The sequence below is a fragment of the Neolamprologus multifasciatus genome, chromosome 8 (genome assembly GCF_963576455.1).
Source record: "Neolamprologus multifasciatus chromosome 8, fNeoMul1.2, whole genome shotgun sequence".
Classification (NCBI taxonomy): domain Eukaryota; kingdom Metazoa; phylum Chordata; class Actinopteri; order Cichliformes; family Cichlidae; genus Neolamprologus; species Neolamprologus multifasciatus.
In genome coordinates this window covers 21,489,862-21,511,028 of record NC_140446.1, presented here as the reverse complement: position 1 = coordinate 21,511,028, position 21,167 = coordinate 21,489,862, and the positions used below count along the sequence as shown (strand labels likewise).

The 21,167-nt window shown below is 41.8% G+C and overlaps 2 protein-coding genes across 8 annotated transcripts; one reads left to right on the top strand and one right to left on the bottom strand.

The window, feature by feature from the left end:
- The first annotated feature begins 85 nt into the window (after nucleotides 1-85).
- get4 (guided entry of tail-anchored proteins factor 4) lies at nucleotides 86-9,725 on the top strand. Of its 4 annotated transcripts, XR_014875648.1 has the most exons (10): nucleotides 87-287; nucleotides 1,132-1,210; nucleotides 1,383-1,464; nucleotides 1,837-1,986; nucleotides 3,590-3,728; nucleotides 5,111-5,251; nucleotides 5,366-5,441; nucleotides 5,670-5,742; nucleotides 7,215-7,427; nucleotides 8,425-9,725. XR_014875648.1 is itself a non-coding variant. In XM_085169796.1 (9 exons), the coding sequence occupies exons 1-9, from the start codon at nucleotides 148-150 to the stop codon at nucleotides 6,239-6,241; spliced, it is 888 nt and encodes a 295-aa protein (XP_085025922.1). In that variant the 5' UTR covers nucleotides 86-147; the 3' UTR covers nucleotides 6,242-6,384. The 4 variants fall into 4 exon arrangements, 3 of the variants coding, with proteins under 3 accessions (XP_085025922.1, XP_085025921.1, XP_085025920.1); XM_085169796.1 differs by lacking the exons at nucleotides 7,215-7,427; nucleotides 8,425-9,725 and adding an exon at nucleotides 6,234-6,384 and having other exon boundaries at nucleotides 86-287; XM_085169795.1 differs by lacking the exons at nucleotides 7,215-7,427; nucleotides 8,425-9,725 and adding an exon at nucleotides 6,231-6,384 and having other exon boundaries at nucleotides 86-287.
- vps35l (VPS35 endosomal protein sorting factor like) lies at nucleotides 9,499-21,145 on the bottom strand. 4 transcript variants are annotated; one of them, XM_085169784.1, is made up of 30 exons: nucleotides 20,993-21,145; nucleotides 19,000-19,099; nucleotides 18,697-18,879; nucleotides 18,500-18,619; nucleotides 18,278-18,302; nucleotides 17,923-17,999; nucleotides 17,699-17,827; nucleotides 17,533-17,617; nucleotides 17,400-17,456; nucleotides 17,171-17,267; nucleotides 16,764-16,811; nucleotides 16,489-16,582; nucleotides 15,966-16,166; nucleotides 15,817-15,863; nucleotides 15,515-15,626; nucleotides 14,680-14,796; nucleotides 14,534-14,587; nucleotides 14,371-14,451; nucleotides 14,213-14,275; nucleotides 14,031-14,116; nucleotides 13,857-13,937; nucleotides 13,674-13,737; nucleotides 13,439-13,537; nucleotides 13,275-13,352; nucleotides 12,879-12,993; nucleotides 12,591-12,730; nucleotides 12,303-12,468; nucleotides 10,781-10,899; nucleotides 10,388-10,537; nucleotides 9,499-10,286 (listed from the first exon to the last, which is right to left on the bottom strand). In XM_085169784.1, the coding sequence occupies exons 1-30, from the start codon at nucleotides 21,007-21,009 to the stop codon at nucleotides 10,188-10,190; spliced, it is 2,904 nt and encodes a 967-aa protein (XP_085025910.1). In that variant the 5' UTR covers nucleotides 21,010-21,145; the 3' UTR covers nucleotides 9,499-10,187. The 4 variants fall into 4 exon arrangements, with proteins under 4 accessions (XP_085025910.1, XP_085025911.1, XP_085025908.1 ...); XM_085169785.1 differs by having other exon boundaries at nucleotides 10,388-10,534; XM_085169782.1 differs by lacking the exon at nucleotides 20,993-21,145 and having other exon boundaries at nucleotides 10,388-10,534; nucleotides 19,000-20,128.
- Nucleotides 21,146-21,167: the final 22 nt, after the last annotated feature.

Here is a 21,167-nt window from a genome sequence, read left to right as displayed (position 1 = left end):
CAAAAGTTTTCATGCTTCCATAATTTTTACACCTACTGCGATCCACCGGCTACGGCAAGCGACGAGGGTCCATTAAGTTTAAAGCTTTCCGGGTTCACCCCTGTCAACAGTCGCTGGGTGTGCTGCTGCTGCTACGGAGGAGCAACGATGTCGGAGCAGGAGTCTCTGAGGTGCTCCAGTGCCAGAAACCGTGGAGGCGTACAGAGGGTGGAAGGAAAACTGCGAGCCAGCGTAGAAAAGGGGGATTATTACGAAGCACATCAGATGTACAGGACTTTATTTTTTAGGTGAGACTTCGTTTTTACGCTTGTTCATTCGGTTATAATTGCCGTTTGGCTTCGAGGCCTGCCTGTTCCAGATCATTCTGCTGTCAACCTTGCTTTTACACCTGACTGTCTGTGATTGGTCTGCTTTCACAGCGGGCCCACCCACTCTTCGTGATCCTTGTGTTTGTTTGGACGGTCGCGTTTTCCATCTAGTCTCAAAACGGGACTGCTAACTAATGCTAGTTAGCCAGCTATGTGTTTGCTTTTGATGGCTGAAGTGTAGTTAGCTACCCGGACAATGCCTACCACAGATATTCTGCTTTTGTGTGAAACTTGAAAGTCTCTTTATTCGTACATAACCGAATCTAGCGGCTAACGATTTTAGTAACTGCTGAGGTTGCAAAAACTTGTTAGTTGAAGATGTCCGGCTGAGTTAGCCAGTTAGCAACATTCTGCACTGTCGCGGTCTGGACCGCGATGGCTGGACGTGTTATCGCTAGCAAAAGTGTCTTCATTCACAGCCAGTCCATTTAGAGACCTGAATAAGCCTAAGCGTTTGTTGAGTGTTCCAGTTTTTGTCATAAAAGCTCAGTCTTAACTCCCTACTCCAACACTATGAAATCTGAGCTCTATTTAGTGCAATAAAATTATTAGTCAAGGTGCAATACTGCTTAGCTGCTCATTCACTGGTTTTCATGATTGAAGTGTTAACACCTGGAAATAAAGGGAGTCTAAAATATTGTTTTCCTTCATTGATACCTGCTGTGAAAAGAAAAAAAAAAAAGGGAAGCAGGACTGAGCTTGTGTGCCTTGGAAACGGATAGTGTCATCTCTTGTGTAATACTGATACTCTGTCTTGCATCAGGTACATGTCACAGGGGAAACATGCGGAGGCCAGGGAGCTGATGTATAACGGAGCACTGCTCTTCTTCAGCTACAACCAGGTACATGCAGCACTGAGTTTGTTAGAAAGCAAATAATTTTGGCTGTAATAATTGACTTGTTTTGTGTAATTAGAATATTTTATAGTAGATCATTAACCCAAGTTCCAGACAGTTCCGGACGTGTAGATTTAAAAAAAAAAAAAAATTACACTTGCTGTGTTTTGGTTTGCAGCAAAACAGCGCAGCAGATCTGTCCATGCTGGTTCTGGAGGTTTTGGAGAAATCTGAGACAAAAGTTGAAGATGAAATATTAGGTGGGTGCAAGACTTTGTCTTTTAAAGTTCATCTACAAGACTTCTTGTAAATAGTGGTAAATACATTTCTTTCTATTGAAATAAATATTACCAAACTAAAATCACATATAGAATATGTGTAGTTTATCAAACATATCCTGATGATTAACTGCTGCAATAGCTGAACTGTGGATTTGTGCTTCATATAATAAATAATTGTTTGGCCTTGACTACTGTACTGATCAGCTAAAGCTCACTTCTCTATCTGTGTGTATAACTGATCGCAAATGATGCAGTTATAAATCCTCATGATAGTCAAAGAAGTCTGCACAACAGGGCATTTCATTTATATTTCATTTATATTTCTCTGATTTATTTATTTATTTTTTTAAGAATGTCTGGCTAAACTGTTCAGCCAGATGGACCAGAACTCTCCAGAGAGAGTAGCATTTGTTTCCAGAGCCTTGAAATGGTCCACAGGAGGGTCTGGCAAGCTGGGTCATCCAAAACTACACCAGCTGCTTGCTGTCACTTTGTGGAAAGGTAAAAGTTGATCATATTGATTATGTAGCGCAGAGAGTAGAATGTTTTTGAACGTACGTATTAAGATATCAGTAGACACCATCGGTTTACTGATAGTTTGTGAGATATATTGATTATTAACAGTGAACCCATGACTGCAAAGTAATTATTAATACCAGATTACACACTTTGTGAATGGCTGATTGGCTTGATCAATAGAAAACATACAAAATGTTTTGATGCACATACACACTAGATTTAATTGTGGGTGTGTATGATGTCTAGAATACTCAGAGAACACACGCAACACCCTATTCCAAAGAAGTTGGGGCTCTGTGTGAAATGTAAATAAAATCAGAATGCAATAATTCACAAATTACACAAGTACATATTTTATTTACAATAGAACATAGAAAACATATCAACTGTTTAAACTGAGATGAACCATTTTAAGAAAACTATTAGCTCATTTTGAATTTGACGGCAGCAACACATCTCCAACAAGTCTCCTCGAGCTGAGGAGAGCAGTTCTTTGACCCTTGGGAGAAGAATGTTAGCAAAAGGGTCCCATTCTTGTCTTATAGAGATTCCAGCTGCTTTATAGTCCTGACTGTTGCTGAATATTTTCTTCATGAAGCACTAAATGTTTTCAGTTGGTGAGAGTGTAGTGTACTGCAGGCAGGACAGTTCACCACCTACATCTTCTTCTAGTAAGGAGCCATGCTGTTGTAGTAGTAGTAGCTGCAGTTTGGCATTGTCTCACTGAGATATGCAAGGCCTTCGATGTAAAAGACATCCAGATGGGAGCATATGTTGCTCTAAAATCTGTACAGATAGATGAGATATTCAAAGTGTTCACAGCTTTACACTTAAGAACATCATTTTGACATTGTTACACAAGTTGTAGACTGTTTTTTGCAGATTGGTGAAACTCTGCCAACCTTTACATACTTTACTCTGCTTCTCTAAGATGCCCTTTTTAAAACCCAATCATGTTACTGACTGCTTTCCAGTTAGTTTAGAAAATATTCCTCTCACTGTTTCTTTTTGTGCCACTTGCATTTCCAGCCTTTTGTTGCCCCCTTTCCAACATTTTTGTTGAAAAGGGGGCAACAAATGTACTGATCAGCAGTTTAAATGTTTTAAAGACATCCAATGTCTTTAAAACACTTTTGAGACATTTTAGCTGCCATCAAATTCAAAATGAACTAATCTTTTAAAATAATGGTGCATTTTTTTTTCATTTCAAACAATGGATATTCTATTTTAAATCAAAGGAGTTTGTGGGTTTATGAAATCCCTGAATTTTGTTTTTATTTATATTATACACAGTGTTTCAACTTTTTGAAACTGGGTTTAAAATTCAATAGCTTTGTATGTGTTAAAACATAGTGTCATATCACAAGGTCAGAGTGTGTCCTTATTCTAGAAACACAGGGCATTTGCTCCTTGTATCAGTCCGTCTTGACTAATTATGCTCGCATGACATCTTCTGTGTATAATGACATCCTGTTTTGTGTGTTTCCTGGTAACGTTGTTTTGTTTTGCTTGCTACATCATTACTGTCCTGATGTTGCCCTCTTGGAAATTAAGATGTTGTTGTATTTTTCTTTTAAATCGTCAGAGCAAAACTACAGTGAGTCTCGTTATCACTTCCTGCATTCCTCTGACGGGGAGGGCTGTGCACACATGTTGGTGGAGTATTCAGCATCACGAGGCTTCCGCAGTGAGGTTGACATGTTTGTGGCGCAGGCCGTCCTACAGTAAGTGAACTGTCACCTTGTCTATTCTCGGATGCAAAATTAGGAAAGGGGGAGGGAGCTAAATTTAGCTGTGTGGTTGTTGTTTTTTTGTTTGTTTTTTGGAAAGCTGAGTTTGATTTCATTAGCTAAACACCGGCCTGATCAATGCCAGATCTGTTTGATCAAGACATCACTTAAATAGAACCTGTCTGACAAAGTGAAGCAGGCTAAAAGATCTCAACATGCAGTGATCTACAGAAACTCAAGAACAGCTAAGAAACAAAGTTGACAGTTATCAGCGTGGAAAGGCTTGGATAGTCATTTCTAAGGCTTTGGGACTCCAGTGAGCCAGTCAGAGCCATTATCGATAAATGGAGAAAACTTGCAACAGTAGTGAACCTTCCTAGGAGTGGCTAGCCTACCCAAATCAGAGACTGGGCAAAAAGGGCCTGCATGGGAGAGCTCCAAGGAGGCCAAATACAACACAAAGTCTCACATTTTCCAAGAAAAAAAACATCTTGATGATCCCCAAGACTTTTGGGAAATATTCTGCGGTAAAACTAAGACAGCATTTCATAAAAAGTTCATACCAACAGTCACACATGGTGGTGGTAGTGTGATGGTTTGGAGCTGCTTTGGCGCTTGCATGACCTGCTGTAACTGATGGCACCATGAATTCTGCTTTCTCCTGAAGGAGAATGTCCGACCATCAGTTCATGACTTGAAGCTCAAGTACACTTATGCATCCCATCTCTGAATGGTTAAACATAAATGAATAAATAACTCAATAAAATCACGGTTTTGGAGTGTCCTAGTCAAAGTTCAGACTTAAATCTGATTGAGATGTTTGACATGACACTAAACAGGCGGTTATGACAAATGCTTGATTGCAGGTCTTGCTGCCAAAGATAACACAACCAGTTATTAGGTTAGAGGGCAATTCATCTGTGGTTTTCTAATGTTTCTGATTGGAGTAGGTGGCGCTCATAGGAATCTTTTTGTGCAGGAGAGTCACATGTCATGCATTTTTATGTGAGTGACCAAGCACAGTCTGAAACAGAAATTCCACCTTAACAGAGAAATTTGATGACAGTGCTAGTGATTCCTGTTATAAACTGGGGATGTAGGTTTTGTTGAACCAGCTAAATGCAAGAAAGCTTAGCTGTGTGGAACTTGGTTTGCAGTTTACCCCTCAGGAGTATTGAGTATAGTGTCAGTGTTCAGAAGCAGTAGAAATGAAGAAAATGGTACTGACGCATCCATCTCCAACATGTCGACCAGCAGCTGCATCTATTTTTAGTCTGTCAGCCATTTCTTCAAAGAGGCTTTGAGCATCATTTACCTTTATTATCATGCCATCTCCATAACTCTCCCTTTCTTCTCTCAACTCTCAAACCCTCCAGGTTCCTCTGCTTAAAGAACAAAAACAGCGCTTCCGTGGTGTTCAGCACGTACACAGAGAAACACCCGTCCATAGAGAGGGGCCCTCCTTTCGTGCAGCCTCTACTAAACTTTATCTGGTTTCTGCTGCTGGCAGTGGACGGGTGAGGACAGATGTTGGGATTGTTGAGTTTGCTTATCATGCCTGACAGAAGTAAGCTTAAAAATATCAGTGAATTGTTTTCATCATTTAGATGCTTTTTGTTTGTTTTTTTTAGGGGTAAATTAACAGTTTTCACAGTGTTATGTGAGCAATATCAGCCTTCCCTGAAGAGGGATCCCATGTATAATGAGGTGAGTGTTGAGCTTCATACTGTTTATTGTCTTTGCCCAAAATTTATGTAACAAATGACTACACCATGTGCACTAGGCTAACTTAACCTTTGAATTCATTTGGTTAAAGATGTTGGAGAAAGTCTGTCATTGAAGTTTCATTATGGGGTTAAACTGCCTGTAAACACAGACTCTACTCAGGTGTAATCCTCTCTTCCTCTCTCTCTTGACATTTTTGTGACTCCTCAGTATCTCGACAGAATAGGACAGCTTTTCTTTGGCGTTCCACCCAAACAGTCCCCATCGTATGGCGGACTACTAGGTGAGTTGGCAAACACAAAACTGATGTGTATATATACACACACACACACACACACACCCGTTAATAGACTTACCAGCAAGATGAAGAGAAAGACTGATAGCGATGTTTTTCATCACCAGCTACTTTTGAATGTGATGCTATCAAGAAATTCCCTGAAGCCTCTGCATCATTTATGAAGGTGCTTCAAAAGCTATTAGACAAGATGTAAAATAACAGGCAGCTTAATTAAAGGAACTGTTTGTAGTTGTGACTTTTACCCATGTAGAATGTAGGCTGTCTGACCTGGTTTTAACCCCCAGTAACTTATATGTAAAAAAATAAAAATGAAGGGAATATCATCACTGTAGTTTCAGTGGCCACATGGACATAAACACTTTGTGTGGAATCACCAGACCACCAAAAACAGTTTAAAAAGCTGGATATTAACTTTATCCGTTTCTATTTGAGATTTCTATTTCTCTTTTTTACGTCTCTGTTGGAATTTGAAGTAGGAGACTAATAAGGTGGCAGATGCTCTGACAGAAGGAGGCTTGTGGCCAAATACGAAAGAGCAGAAATGGAGACCATGATGGATGGCTCAGCTTACCGCTGGAAATGTTTAATCCAAATCTTTTAAATTATTAAAGTTTAAATGTTTTCCTGCAGTTGTTTGTTTTTTGTGTTCCTTGTCAGTAAAATAAAGATATATTTCACCTTAGGGCTGTTCGATATAACGATATATATATATCGGATGATGATATAAAAATGTCTATCGTTTCATTTTATGCCATCGTTTGTTTCGTGGTGTCGCAAAATAAACTGTTTACGGCAATATTTTTTCATTGTTTTGATGATCACTGTAGTGGCTATATTAATTTCTTAAAGTTCTTTCTTTCTCTTATATTTAATATAACCACACTATGGACGGACAAGCGACTGTTTTTATGCGTTGTCGTTAGCAACAACGACAGTAAAACCATCGCGTTTCCGCTTGTTTATCTTCCACAAACCTTTCACAATAAAGCTCAAGATTCTGTTGAGACTTTTCAAAATAAACTGAATCACGTAAAAGAGTATGCAGAGTACTTACGGATGAGAAACAAAGAGCCGCCAGGTGCTACAAAATAAACCTTAGACTCAAACGTTAGAACAGGCTTTTTCCCGCAGCACGCCGTGTAATAAATACTCACAAAGAAAACGACGGCCTTTACAACTTATGTCTAAAAATGTGTAGTTTCATGCATCTGTTAAAACACTCGACTCCAGGTACACGACGCCCAGCTGGAAACACTTTACACAAGTCGAGCTGCCCGAGATTCACAGAATTTACAGAAAATGTTAAATTTCTGTGATTTATATCGTTATCTGTTATCTGTTAGCTGTCTTATGACCAAAATGTCATATCCCGATATATCGCACAGCCCTATTTCACCTCACAGTTGGCTCTGCAGCAGCCTTTGAAAGACTGATGATTGTTGTTTTGCACCCTGCAGGCAATCTGCTGAACAGCCTGATGGGTTCGGGTGAGGAGGATGACGGAACTGAAGAACCTCCAGAGGACAGCCCCATAGAATTAGACTGAGCACGCAGCCTGGGACGAGGGAATCAAGAACAAACACACGAAAAATAATGAATAAGACCACCCAGCCTCCTTCCTTCAGGTCCACCGCGGGGTCAGGGCACGGTGGTGGTCTGTGATTTCAGAGGTGTGCTGTTTAACAGAAACATCATCTCTCAAATCATCCAGTCAAAAAAAAGAAAGAAAAACTATTGGACCGGCAAAACAAACGAATACAAAAAAAACACCCCCGTCAGCACTGCCTGGACTGACAACGCCAAACTGCAAACTGTTTTTGTGTTGAACTGTTATATACAATTATTTTAATCATCATTTTTGTTCTTTAAGGGTGTAAGATTTTTAAACAAGACATCACAACTGTCCTCACTGCTTGTGAAAACCTGCTCCTAGGAGGTAGTTGGAGTCTCAGTGGAGAGGACAGCATCACAAGTCTGTCTCCATGACATAATGTCGCAGATAAGAGGGTTTAGTTGACTCACAGCAAGTCTCCAACTTGCCACGGTATAGCTGCTGTTGGCGTTTTTCAACTTAATCCGTTACAGGTTTCTTCTTCATCTTCTCTCAGTAGGATATTAAATTATGCTCTTTAGTTGAGGTCAGGTTTCAGCATCTCATCTGCGGTTTAATGGACATTAAAAAAAAACAAACAACCCCCATCAGAGCTCTGAAGTTATTATCAGAGGTCACGTTGCACCTTAAACATCCACCAAACAAACCACTCTGCAGTGTCATTTCTGTTGTGTAACACTACTGCAAACACACAACTGTCTGTATCAAACGGCTCCGTTGTTGTGTGGTTCAACTTTTTGCCCTATGCTGGCTGAACTGCTGCTGAGTTGCTTTAAATCTCCAAGATGAATTCTGTGCCCCCCCCCCCCCCCCCCCCCCCAAAAAAAAAGAATAAAAAACCCTCGGATTTGACTTTTTGTCCCAACTGCAAGACATCAAATTGTGGCGACTTTTTAAAGCACTTACACAGCTGCAAAAGTGACCTTTTTTAATGAAAGGAGCGAAATCGGACACTGTGAAACGAACGTTTGTTAGACTTAAACTTGCATCGCATGTTGTAAATTGCTAATATTTAAACCAGCTGCTTGACTCTCGTTCTCGCGCCTCTGTTTTAGGTCCAAACCAGGTTTTTCTTGGAGGCGGTGAAACATCAGTTCAGCCGGTGCGAAATAAGAAGCATGATTCATTCAGTAGCTGCTGCTTATCAGTGTTAAAGTCATCGGCCCTCGGAGAGCACAGCGTTCTTGTCTTTTGCTCACATTGAGAACTTCTCATTGTGACTTGTGATAACTTCAGGTCTTGTCAGTCTGTTGTTTATCGAAGTCCGAATTGTGCTCCATGTTATCTGAAAACACCTTTTTCAGCCCTGATTATTTGAAAAAGGTGTGCAACAATTTTCCTTCAATAAATGGCAGAAAACTTGGAATGTCTTCAGGTCTTCCAGTGTAAAGTAATCTTTATTTGGTTAAACATTTTTCTTCCCATCAGCAAAGAAACAGATTTTAATCCACATCTTCATCGCTTTCTTTAAAACTGCAAAAAAATAAAGCGTATCTGCTCTCTGAGGGCTGTTCTAGTTTACTTTCATGTAGTTACGTGTTGGGCTGTGGAAGTCCTAAAAGGCCAATATTAATAATAAAATAAAAAGAACAGCAAATAACCAATGAAATACATTAAAAAAACAAACAATAAATGGTCTGATAATTCAATACATTAATTTCTGGGGAACTTCAGTTTTTGTGTTTTTTGCATTTAAGTATATTAAATAAAATGAAGACAGTAGGTATGCTAATAAATAGCAGTCAGAATAATTTATTGAAACACATCATTACTGACATTCCCCACAGAATCTGGCAGCTGCAGAGGGACAGACTGAATAGTGTAGACGCTCCGTGTCGTCAGTGTTTATCTCATGTTGGAGAGAGACCATTTCTTTCTGCAGTTGTCGTCAGAAATCCTCCTATTTAAACGGCTGTTGTTAGTCATGAAACATTCAGAACTAGGTTCATCCTGCTGGCTTCTGTTACCCCACAGATCCGGGTCCACCTTCCAAAAGGGAAATTCAGGCCAAAATGACTTTCAGGCGAGTACATCCAAGCACGTGTTACCGTGTTGTCAGTTACATTTTTATTCAGTGTTAATTTTTCACAGCATCCTTTGAGTTTTGTAAGCAAAGGAAAAAAAAATAATTTTGTTTTCTTAACCTGAAAGTCAGTTTAGTCAGATGTGTCCTGTTGTTACCAGGAAGAAGTGTGTGACCAAAGGCCTGCAGTGTGTGTCGGTGAGCGTCATCATGACTGTTTACTGCTGTTTCTGATCATTTTGTCCTTTGAGAGCTAAAGCGAAGTGTTTGACTTTTCAGCTGTCACTAAATAAGAAAATAAACTACAACTGAGAAGAGTGTGAGAATGTGAAACGGCTTCCTTGTTGTTATTTATTTGCAAGCACTGGGAACTACAAAAATTATAAGCTGGTAACAACAGCTAGCACCAGCGAGACAGAGGGGAGTTTCTCTGTGAAACCATTTAAACTTGTGTCATTAACTTGGGCTGTGAGGCTGCAGCTTATCAGAGGTTTAAAGGTGGTGGTTCAACTCCTGATAAAAGTATGTGGGGTCCTTTCTCCCCTAGCAGGGGCTATTTTAGTTTGGTGGGAGGCTGTTTGTGTCGTTTGCAGAATAAATCACTCAGCTGGAGGCCACTGTCTTGCAGTCTTGGACAGTCAACACACTAAAGGTGTCAAGGTGATCTGATTCAAGTACTCAGACTATATAAAAGTTTACACACAGACACAGAAAACAGGCATATAAAATTCCTTTGTTAGGTTTTATTTACACAAATTTAAATTGAGCAGTGTAACACGTCATTGAGTGTGGAGCTCAGGTGCGAGACTGCAGCGTGAGCCTCTGGACCATATCTGACAGATGAGTCATGTCCGGCTGCTGAGTCTGATGTTTGATGAACTCCAGAGTCCGAACCTGCAGCAGACAAAGATGAGAAGTCAGTGAGGCTGCATTCACAAATACAGCAGATTTAAAGTGTACAGAGTGGGCCTCAGAGCTCTGAAACATGAACTCACGGAGGTGCGGGTCTCGCAGTATCCATGTTTGTGGCTGAGGTTCCAAAGGTTGACTGCCAGCTGGCTCAGCTTGTTGTTCCTCAGATCACCGTGAGCCAGCAGGACCCCAAACAGGGAGAAGGCCAGAGCGCCCTGGCGGCGTGTGCTCTGCTGCAAGAGAGTGGGAAATGCATGTCAGCGTGGTTTTCCAGTTTTTGGTTTTCATTCCCACATGTACATGAAGGCAGCATAACTTTGGTTACACAGCATCCAGATTTTGGCAAGCTTGAAATCTGGATCTTCACTAAAACCAGATTATTTTTCATTAAAATAATTCATTCAGCCGTGGAAGCAGTTGCTTTTTGTTTTTGTTTTTTGAATTAAGAATTTATATCAAAAGCACCGTGTCCTCACCTCATCACGACCAAGTGTCTTCAGGTGGTCAAGGATCTGTCCAATCAGAGTCTCACACAGCTTGTTGATCTCTGATAGGAATTTGGGATCTCCGCCATAGAGCGTGTCATTAGAATCCACTGAGCCAGGAAACAGAATAATTAGATTAACGGGGAAAACTCCTCACTGTCTTACTACAGATGAAGACAGAATTATTAACCCCCTGTGGAATTTGCAGAACAAGGTTCCTTAGCATTTCTAAACATACTACTAGTATGTTTATACTATACTACATACTACATACTACTACTTTTTATTTGTGGGGTATTTACATGTTTATCTAAAACATTGTAATATGTAATAGTAATACATTAGCTAATACATAATATAAAATAAATTCTATCTATCTATCTATATATATACATATACACACACACACACGTATGTCTCTAATATCTAATAACCATGTTAATAAAACATCTTAATAAGATTGAGGACATTCAGTTACAATAAACAACAGTAAGTTGTGTGTTTGTGGAGATGTGCTTGGTTTCAGCCCCTGGCGTCTGATCCAAACTGAGATAAGTCAGAAGCATGTAGCAGATGTCATTAAATGAAGATATATTATTTCTGTAGTAATATTTTATTCTCTCTAAAGTCACGTATTCTGTAATAAGACTGATGCAGTGGTTCAGGAGTAGTAATCTTTTGGATTTCCAATTTCAAAATATAGCTTTCTTGGATAGAGAGATAAAGAGTGGGTTCCTATATTTCCCATTTTGTTAAATTCTGTAATATTACCATGTAAGCATAGGGATGGAGATGAAGGGATTCGATAGCCAAGGACAGTGGATGATGTCTTAGGGACCGCCATCCAAAAGGAGGGGAGTGGGGGAAGTAATTGTGTCTAAAGACTGCAGAACAACAGCTGAGTCACGAGTGAATGACTTAGCTAGGACAGGAATTTAAATCTTGAAGTTGACAATCACTAGAACGCTGCTGAGGAATGGACTGGAGAAAAACTCCACTTCTACCGAAGACACATGTTCAAGCCAGACTTAAGTGCACTAAGGAGGACCTGCTGTGGAGATGCATCTGGAACTGGGAATCATGAAGAGAGAAGGATACAGTCAGCAGCAAAACTGGGTCTGGCTCACGTATGTTGCTACTGCTGAAGAACCACCTCGAGAAGACCAAGGTGAATGTTACTGCACAAAGCCCCGACTTGAACCCCACTGAAAATCTGTGGAGTGAACTGAAGACCAACATTTGTGCCAGAAGACCATCAAATCTGGAAGAGCTTGAGAGATTCCTTAAAAAAGAATGGACTGGAATCCCTCTGGAGACATGTGAGAGACTTGTTGAAAACAGCACTGTCCTCAACATGTGACAAGAACAGGAAACGTCACAAGTAAAAGCTCAACGCGTGAAACTCTTAACTTTTAGGGCTTACAGAAATAAGCCTGGGGAAATCTGTGAAAGAGGAGCCTGTCTTTGTTAGCGGTCTCTGATGTAAATTCAGTCTTTATGTGTGTGCCGTTACCTTTGGGGATAGAGTACAGATAGGTTTCCTGGCTCATGGCTGCCAGCAGGGGCAGAGCACTGATGTAAACCCGCACCTTTGCATCGCTGTTGTCTTCCCAGGTATAATCCTGGACCATGTTGAGCAGACCCCGGACTAAGTAGAGCACCCCATGCTCTGGATGGTCCTGTTAAAAAACAACAACAACAAAAATCAGAACATTTGTCAAGCTGTACTGAGACAAAAATGGGCGATTACAGGTGTGGTCCGTCTCCTGTAAACCCACCTCTGAACCGTAATGAACCTTACCGGGATAACGAGCAGCGTTGCCAAGAAGCTGTTGATAAAGTCCACGAGGAAGTTTTCAGAAGAGCGAAGTTTTCCCTCCACGCTGATGGAACGAGGAACCTCCGGAAGAATGCTTACGGCTGCCTTTAGGAAAGCATCGGCTGGAAGAAGGAAGGTGGAGAACGAGTACGAAAAGGCGTGGGAAGGACAAGAGAAACAGAAATGATCACAATATAGTAAAAACATCAGGGACACAAGTTTTGATAGACTAAATCTTAAACTTAAATCTCGAATGAGACAGCTACTCACCCTGGGACAGACACTGATTGGCCAAAGCAACCTGACCGGACAGCAGGTAGAGGCTGAGTCGACTGAAGATGCTGCTGAGAGACGGGATGGTGATGAAACTGTAGGCGGCACATGCCTAAAAGAGAGAGAGGGAGAGGAAAATTTCATGCAATGTTATTTCTGTAAGAAAGGCCTATAAAAAAGCTTGCTAGCATTAGGTGATAAATTAGCATTAGCCAATGCTAATGTTGAAGCTTAGAAATGCAGAGCCCAGAAAACCATGAGTTACTTTATAATGGGTCTGTCTTTTATATACAGTCTGTGGTTTTTTGACTTTTCCTTTGGCATTGCTAAAAAGTCATCCAAGAGGAACGTACGGTGATGTGAAATGATTAGAGACTGCATGTGTGGACTCACTCTGACGAAAGCAGCGGTCTTGCGGGAGTGATTCCCTCTCATCACCCTCCTGGTCTCCATGGCCAGCTGGTTCACCGTCTGTAAACGACAAGGTTACATGAAGGAGATGGCGTTGTGGTTTCTGTCACTTAATGCTGAAATGCCAAACACAAACACAGGCTTACATGAATGAGTTGCACCAGGACAGGCTCCAGGTTACAGAAGGTGGCTCTAGCCTCCACACAGAAACTCAACTGCTGCTCAAAGTCACGACCAAAGGAAACCTGAAGTGCAGAGAAAAAAAAACAACCCAAAATTGAAACAAAAACAACAGATGCAGATCAAAACAATGCAATACAAGAGGCCGAAAGAGCAGTTGTGATTGTTGTTGACATAATATAGTAGATGTGATAATCTCACCATGCGGATGAAGCCGATGATCAGCAGAGCCAAAGATCTTTTCTCGTCTTCGAGAGTAAGAGCACTTCAAGACAAAGAGAAAAATAAATGCGTTACCGCACGAACACAGCTGAAACGACGACTTTAAATCACAGATATAAAAGTAGCATACGTCTGTATAACACACACAAACGAATACCCTACTTGACAGAGTCGTGCATGGTCTTGCAGATGTGCAGCATGGCGTTGAGGATCACCGGGTCTCTGGTGAGCTCCACCTGGTGTCTAAAGGCCAGAGAACAGAGTAGAACATCAATACAAAACATCAACGTTTCTGCCACAACTCTCAATAATCTCATGACTTTAATGAACTCTTACTTGATGAAGACCTCCATGATGGATTTGCAGACCTCCACCCTCACGCTGTCCTTCTGGAACATGTCCAGGAACGGCAGGAATCGCTCCTGAAGAACCGAAAAGAACAAAAACTGAAAATGTAGCTCGACTTATGGCACTGGAATCACAATTTCATCGTTGCAGCTCAAGCTGTAGAAGCTCACCATGGAGAAGAGGACAGAGAAGTCGTGGAAGTAGGTGAGGATCTTCCTGATCACCGACTGCAGCTACACGCAGAACAGACACGAGACAGTTAGTACAGAGCAGAAGGAAAGAGGAGGGTGGAGAGTAGCCGAGATTCAGAGAAGCATCGTGCACCAACCTGAGGGTAGGCGTCCTCAAATGCTCGGTCAGGGGTCATGTGTTTGATGATGTCAGCCAAAATTGTGTTGACCTCTCGTTTCTGACAGTCACGCAGAGAGAGGATTAAGAAAGGTAGTGCATTTCCAAAACATAAATAAATAACTTGACTGCTTTCTACTCACTGTAAAGTGTCTGCAGGTAAACTCCACCCAGATTTCAGCACAGTTGATGTAGTCCTGCAAACCAAAATGAGATTTTCAGTAACGATCTGGAACATTCTGGCAGGAATAACGGGACCTTTTGAAAACTACTGTCAGCGGTTCAAAACCTGAGGACTGCGGACTTTGGTGATGACTTTCCAGGCTTCATTCAGGATCGTCAGCCTCTCGGATTCTGGAGGATCGGCAGACGCCAGGCTGCGACCCAGAGAGCCAAACAACAGATGCTGAAAAGGAGACAAAATTCATTCCAAAAAGATTTAGACAATGACCTGAACATCTGCCTCTATCCTTTATATATTTTAATGACTTTATTACCCAATGAGATTGATTTTTCATACTCGTTGTGAATTATGTGAAGGTGTAATGACTACTTTTTCTTCAGCTTTTATAAACCTTCCCAATAAATTATTGGCAGTAATGAATTTTCACCAGTTGATTGTGTTGACTATAATCCTGGAGGAGATGTAGAGGAAACAAAGAGGTTTCAGATCTGGATCTGATCCAGCCATCATCATGGGAAAGGAGTGGAAAGAATTTGTCATCAGTGTTGCTGTTTGAATCCAGCTGGAATCAGCACACTGATGGATTCCTCCATTAGCTGATGCAGAGGCCATGTAACTGTGGCTGTAGACCTTCTGCATCACTTCCTGCACATACAGCTGAGCACATCAGTTTCGTTTCCACTCGCTTTGAGCTCCTTATTGTGTCCATATTTAGACTTTAATTCACTGAGCTCTGAGATGATTTTTGTGGTGTAATTGTTTTCCCTTTCCAAGCTGTTTTGCTCTGGGATATTTTAATTATGTTACTGCTAAGTTGTTTTTCATAAGTACTTTTTTTTATCTTGTACTTATTTCCCCACATCCAATAAACAGAAGATGACTTCTTTGTTTTTAACCAAGGTAAGAAAAACGATGCAGTGAACATGAAATGTTCTCTGACCTTTGGGAAGCCGGCCTCGTCGCAGTCTTTGATCATACCGATGAAGTCTGTGGCTCTGGCTGCAACAAACTCTGGCCTGAACGCCCTCATTACTGAATTCAAAAGCAAAGCACTGTGGGAAAGCAAAGATGAATTAGTGCTGTGCCATACATCCTGTGACAACTTTAGCTAAACCCATGCTAATTATATCTTAAATGAGGTTTGTCTAAAATAACGGTCATTTCTATGAAATAAAAGGATTGTGGCACTTCCAGGTAAATCACATGACAAGAAACAGCTGCTAATAATTTTAAAGCACTCACTTGTTTCCCAGTTTTTTGCATCTCTCCATCATCTCTGTTAGCAGAGACTGAAACAGAAACACAAGCGGCATTAAAAGCAGAAACATCAGTTTGTGCCCCTGCGACGCTCTCACTGAGCTCCACTTTTTCAATAAAGTCTAAGTAAATACCTCTGGAGCTCTGTACGCGATACACTGCAGGATCCAGCTGATGGCAGGTGAGTAGAGTGTCAGGTACTCGGGCATCTCCACCCTCTGCAGCACCAGCTGGGCCCGGACGTTCTCGCTGCTGATCTGTCGAAAAGTGCCGAGCAGGTCAAAGAAGTTGCGGTTCAGGCTGTCTTTCAGGTGGGGGGCCACCTCCATGCCCACCTGGAAAGAAGGATATAGGTGAAACAAACAAAACCTACAAAGCTGGTAAACAGGGCAAGTCAAAAATAGCATTGTTCATGCATTTGCAGCATTTTTTTATGGCAACTGTTCTGGACAGGGGGAGTTGCAATATGCTCACTCAGAAAAAAGAGGCATCAACGACAAACGACAGGAGACAGAAATAAGTCTGAAATAACATGAAGGAGAGAAGCTGGGGCCACAGTGGGTTGCAGATGTAGCAACAATAGCCTAAACAGGACACCCCACAAACACAATCAGGAAGGTAGGGAAATTAAGGAAAGACGAGCAGAGTCCATCTCACCCTGCAGAGGTAAGCTCTGGCATATGCAGCCACCAAAGGGTCTCCAATCCCTCTGACCATGGCAGTCAACCGAGGAAGGGTCTCCTGAATGCCGCTGTGGACAGTGGCAGGACAGATGGTGTTTTCTTTATGTCAAACGATTTTATTCCAGTTTACAAACATGGTTGATGCATCACAGCTATTAAAATGACATTTTCCAAATATTATTGCTAAATCGTTACGTATCCTAAAGAGAACTCCTTGTGGAAACTGGCTGATAAACTGTGAGGACTCACGATTTGTTGAGGAACCGGTTGCACTTGAGAATGGCAGCTTCAACATAGCTGTATCATGAGGTTAAAGAACAAAATTTACATACAAATTACTTACAAACATACATAGCTGAGCCACTTTGCATTTAATCGTTATTATTAATATTTGGTTCTCTTTCAAAGTTTGTGTTTTTGGCCTGTCTCCCTCCACACCTCTAACCGGTCACAGCAGATGGGTGCTCCTCCCCGAGTCTGGTTCTGCTGGAGGTTACTTCCTGCTAAAAGGGAGGTGAGGTGACTGTTGTTGTGATTTGGTGCTATGTAAATAAAACTGAATTGAACTTGATTTTAAAACCAGATCTGCGAGTGAATGAAACTCCTGCCAAAAGCAGACTATGAACAGAAATCCTTCTGAGGGTGTTGAAGGATACAGTCTGGGAAGGAGCTCTCTGATGGAGGCGATCTTGTAGAACCAGTTGAGGCACGTCTCCTTTGCGGTGTCATTCACATCTTCAACTGTGAAATTATCTGGCAAACAAAAGTCAAATGTGAATTAACAAAAACTAAATCAATGCAACATGACTTCAGAAGGTGCAAAGATCGTCTAAATGCTATGAAGAATTTAAAGCTTTAAGTTGATTGTCAGCATTTCCACTTTACCTGGTAAAGGTCGTGGGTCTGAACACATGGTCCAGATCCTGTCGTACACCAGCCGGCCTGCAAACAACAAGGACCCGAGTCACAAAACTTGCACATTGTTCAGGTTCAACTGTGGAAAAAAATCTTTACTGACCAAATGTGTCAAGGATGTCAGTGATGAGAACAAATTTGCTGGGGTAGAACTGGATCACCGAATTGTCGGACAGAAGCTTGGAGCACTGCAGCACAGATCACAGATCAGGGGTGATATTTATTAAGGCGACACCAGTTAAAATGAGCACCAATTAAATAAACATTACCTGGATGACAATCTTCAAGGCTTTGACCTTCTGGTCAGAGGACCAGGCCTCCTTTAGGGACTGGTTCAGCTCCTCGATGCGGTTGGCGTAATCCTGTTGCGAGAGGTTCAGCAGCTCTCTCTGGGAGCCCTGCACACACACACACAGGCAAGAAGATCCAATAACATCCCCCATTGTATTTCTTGAAAGAATAATGCAAGGCCAGCCAACAGTGGGACGCCTACCTCCTCTAGATCATCCAGCTCCTCCAGACGAGTGCGAACCTTCTCTGAAACAGCCGATCCTTGACTGGTGGCTTTTCCTAGTGAAAACAGGAAGTGATGTATAAGTTGTGAAGTTAAAGACCAAATAACAACTTAATAAGTGATGCTGACATTCTTCTTGTTTGCCCATTTTGTTTTTGCTGCCATTTATGGTTATGATAGACAGAAAAAAGCAATTTGGAAGGATTTAGGTAGTAAAATGAATATATTCTGATGCTGTCACAGGATTTATTGATACTTCAGATAACTATAGACATTGAAAGCATTCAGAAATTTTCTGAAATCATTATATGTGATAGAAACAGGTTGCTCTTACCTCTGTCAGAGCCTATGAACAGATTCTATGGAGAAAAAACAAATTATAATTAAATTTTAGAACATCAAAAAAGTGCTAAACTCTCTTGAATATTTTGTTAATTGGTGAAGCCATCAGGTTCATTTCCACTATGTTTTCAAGCAGCATTAAATTATGAGACAGCAGGCCCTACGGTAAGAGGTAAGCATAACAACAACCTTGCTGCTACAATAGAGGACTCACTATGGAGAGTTTTTCGGTGGTGGTGAACCTGGCCAGGATTTCCCCTCGCTTCAGTGACCAAGGTTCAAAATCTGGTCCCACTGCCTCTTCTTCCTTCTCTCTCTTCCTCCTCCCCAGGTCCTGAAAGCACATCTTTATTTAGCTTCACTTTCAAATGAGCACATGCTTCAGAATTTACATTTGTCCAAGTCACTGACTCCTGTGGAGCTGCTGTGGGACATGGACGGCGTCTCGCCGGCCGAGGCCGCGGCAAACATGGACAGGGGGTCGGTCCCGTCCAGCATGGAGCTCAGAGGGTCTGGCGGTGCTGAGGAAGAGGAGGATGAAGAGGAAGAGGTGCTGCCTTTGCGGGTCCCGCGGCGGGTCTTTGTATCGGTCACCTGGACGGATTGAGAGAGGGTCAAGTCAAACCTGTCACAGGCCCGTTAATAAACCACAACAAGGTTTTTGCATGTTTTCAGTGAATTAAAGCGAATAGAGATGCAGCTCAACACTGATACCATGATGGGTTTGAGTGGGTGGTAGTCTCCAAAATCAACAAGAGCGGCCTCAAGACGACACCTCTGCAGCTCTGTGTCATAGTTGCGGCCATGCGAACGCCTGGTGGCAAAAGAGATAAGACAGCTTTTTGGTCCTGCTATCGTTGATAAAGCACTGACGAACATGACCCAGTCACACAAACAAAGCTAAACTAATTATGGCACAACTCTGTGAAAGAAAGGCATAGAATGTGTGAAATTGCAAAGAAATGTCTGATTTTATCATCTGTGGTTCATAATTAAAAGTCTAAAAGAATCTGGAGAAATAAACGTACAGGAAAGTGAATGGCTGCTACATTTCTGAGAAATATGTTGGATATCTACACTGATAAGGACTGTGTAATGGGTAAGGAGTGAAAGGATGGTACATTATCAACCTACAGACGGCTAAAAGCTTCAAAACACACAAAATTTGATTGCACTAACTCAAAACTGTACTCAGTAGTTTGTATAGCCCCCACATGCTTGTAGGTATGTCTAACAATGTTGGGGAATGCTCCTGATGAGATGATGGATAGTGTCCAGGGGGATCTCCTCCGAGATCTGGACTAGGGCATCACTGAGCTCCTGGACAGTCTGAGGTGCAACCTGACAGAGGCAGCTGGACCAAAACAAAGTCCAAGAGGTGTTCTACTAAATTTAAGTCAGGCAAGTGTGGAAGCCAGACATCGGTATCATCCTCAAGGAACTGCCTGCATACTCTCAACACATGAGGCTGGGCATTGTTGTGCACCAGGAGAAATCTGGGACCCACTGCACCAATGTAGGGCTCAAAGGTTTCATCTTGATACCTGATGGCAGTCAGGGTGTCACTGCCTGTAGAGTTAGTGTGCGCGTCCATCCATGTATATGTCTCCCAAAAGCATTACTGAGCCACCACCCACCATACCACTCACAGTGAACAACATTACAGGCAGCATCATGTTCTCGATAACTTCTACAGACTCTTTCATGCCTGTCACATGTGCTCAGGGTGAACCTGCTCTCATCTGTGAAAAACATAGGGTGCCAGTGGACCTGCCAGTTCTGGTACTCTATGGGAAATGGCAGTGTAAATGCCACAGTGCCTTGCAGTGAGTCGCAGCAGATGGCCGCCCCTCCCTGAGCCTGGTTCTGCCGGAGGTTTCTTCCTGTTAAAAGGGAGTTTTTCCTTCCCACTGTCGCCAAAGTGCTTGCTCATAGGGGGTCATATGATTGTTGGGTTTTTCCTCTGTATCCATGAAGCGCCTTGAGGTGACTTTTGTTGTGATTTGGCGCTATATAAATAAAATTGAATTGAACTGAATTGAATTGAGTACAGGGCCCACTAGACCATGCTGGGCAATCAAGCCAGCTTCATGCAGTTTGTTTCTGATTGTTTGGTCAGAGACATTGACACCAGTGTCCTGCTGGAGCTCTGACAGTTCTCATCCTGCTCCTTACAAAAGAGCAAATAGTGATCCTGCTGATTGGTTAAGGACCTTCTCCGGTCCTGTGTCCTTAAATCACCTCCATGCTTTTGAGACTGTGCTAGAAGACATACCAAAACTTCTGGCAGTGGCACGTATTAATATGCCATCTTGGAGGAGTTTGACTACCTGTACAATCTCTGTAGGGTCCAGGTATCTGCGGCCAGCAGTGACAATGACCAAAGGCAAATGCAAAACTAGTGAAAAACCGTCAGAAAAGACGAGGAGGGAAAAATGTCGTTATAAGCCAAATCTACACCGTAACTGAAGAAGGCGTCTGATTCAAAGTCACAGTCATAATAATACCACAAAAAGCTTCTTCGTCTTTAATGTTATGTTGCAAGCCTGAAAAAAGTTGACATTTAGTTTACGACGCTAACTGAACATTAAACGCACGACAATCGTATCTACACTACATGTGTGTGCTCAGGCGTGGCTCAGTGTTTAAATACTAAAGATTTAAGTTGTTAATAAACCGTTTGTAAAATAAGAAGACAACATCTTACCACTGCACCGCAGCCATTTTTCTGCATCATATGACACCTCAGGCCTCAGTTCGGAAGTTAATTTAATTTGCGTGGTTTTTTTCCACAGTCGAGGGGTTAGTTAAATATCTATCGCCGCCACACTTAATGGATACCGCTGTGAATGTGTATTTAAGTTTCATTTATATTTTTTTTT

Coding starts and splice junctions, on each gene's coding strand:
- get4 (XM_085169794.1), top strand. CDS start 148: ATGTCGGAGCAGGAGTCTCTGAGGTGCTCCAGTGCCAGAAACCGTGGA. Junction 3,729..5,110: donor GTGGCGCAGGCCGTCCTACA/GTAAGTGAACTG, acceptor CAAACCCTCCAG/GTTCCTCTGCTTAAAGAACA. Junction 5,252..5,365: donor CTGCTGCTGGCAGTGGACGG/GTGAGGACAGAT, acceptor TGTTTTTTTTAG/GGGTAAATTAACAGTTTTCA.
- vps35l (XM_085169781.1), bottom strand. CDS start 19,164: ATGTTCGTCAGTGCTTTATCAACGATAGCAGGACCAAAAAGCTGTCTT. Junction 14,117..14,212: donor TCTCTGTCCTCTTCTCCATG/GTGAGCTTCTAC, acceptor TCGGTTCTTCAG/GAGCGATTCCTGCCGTTCCT. Junction 10,287..10,387: donor ACTGCGAGACCCGCACCTCC/GTGAGTTCATGT, acceptor TGTCTGCTGCAG/GTTCGGACTCTGGAGTTCAT.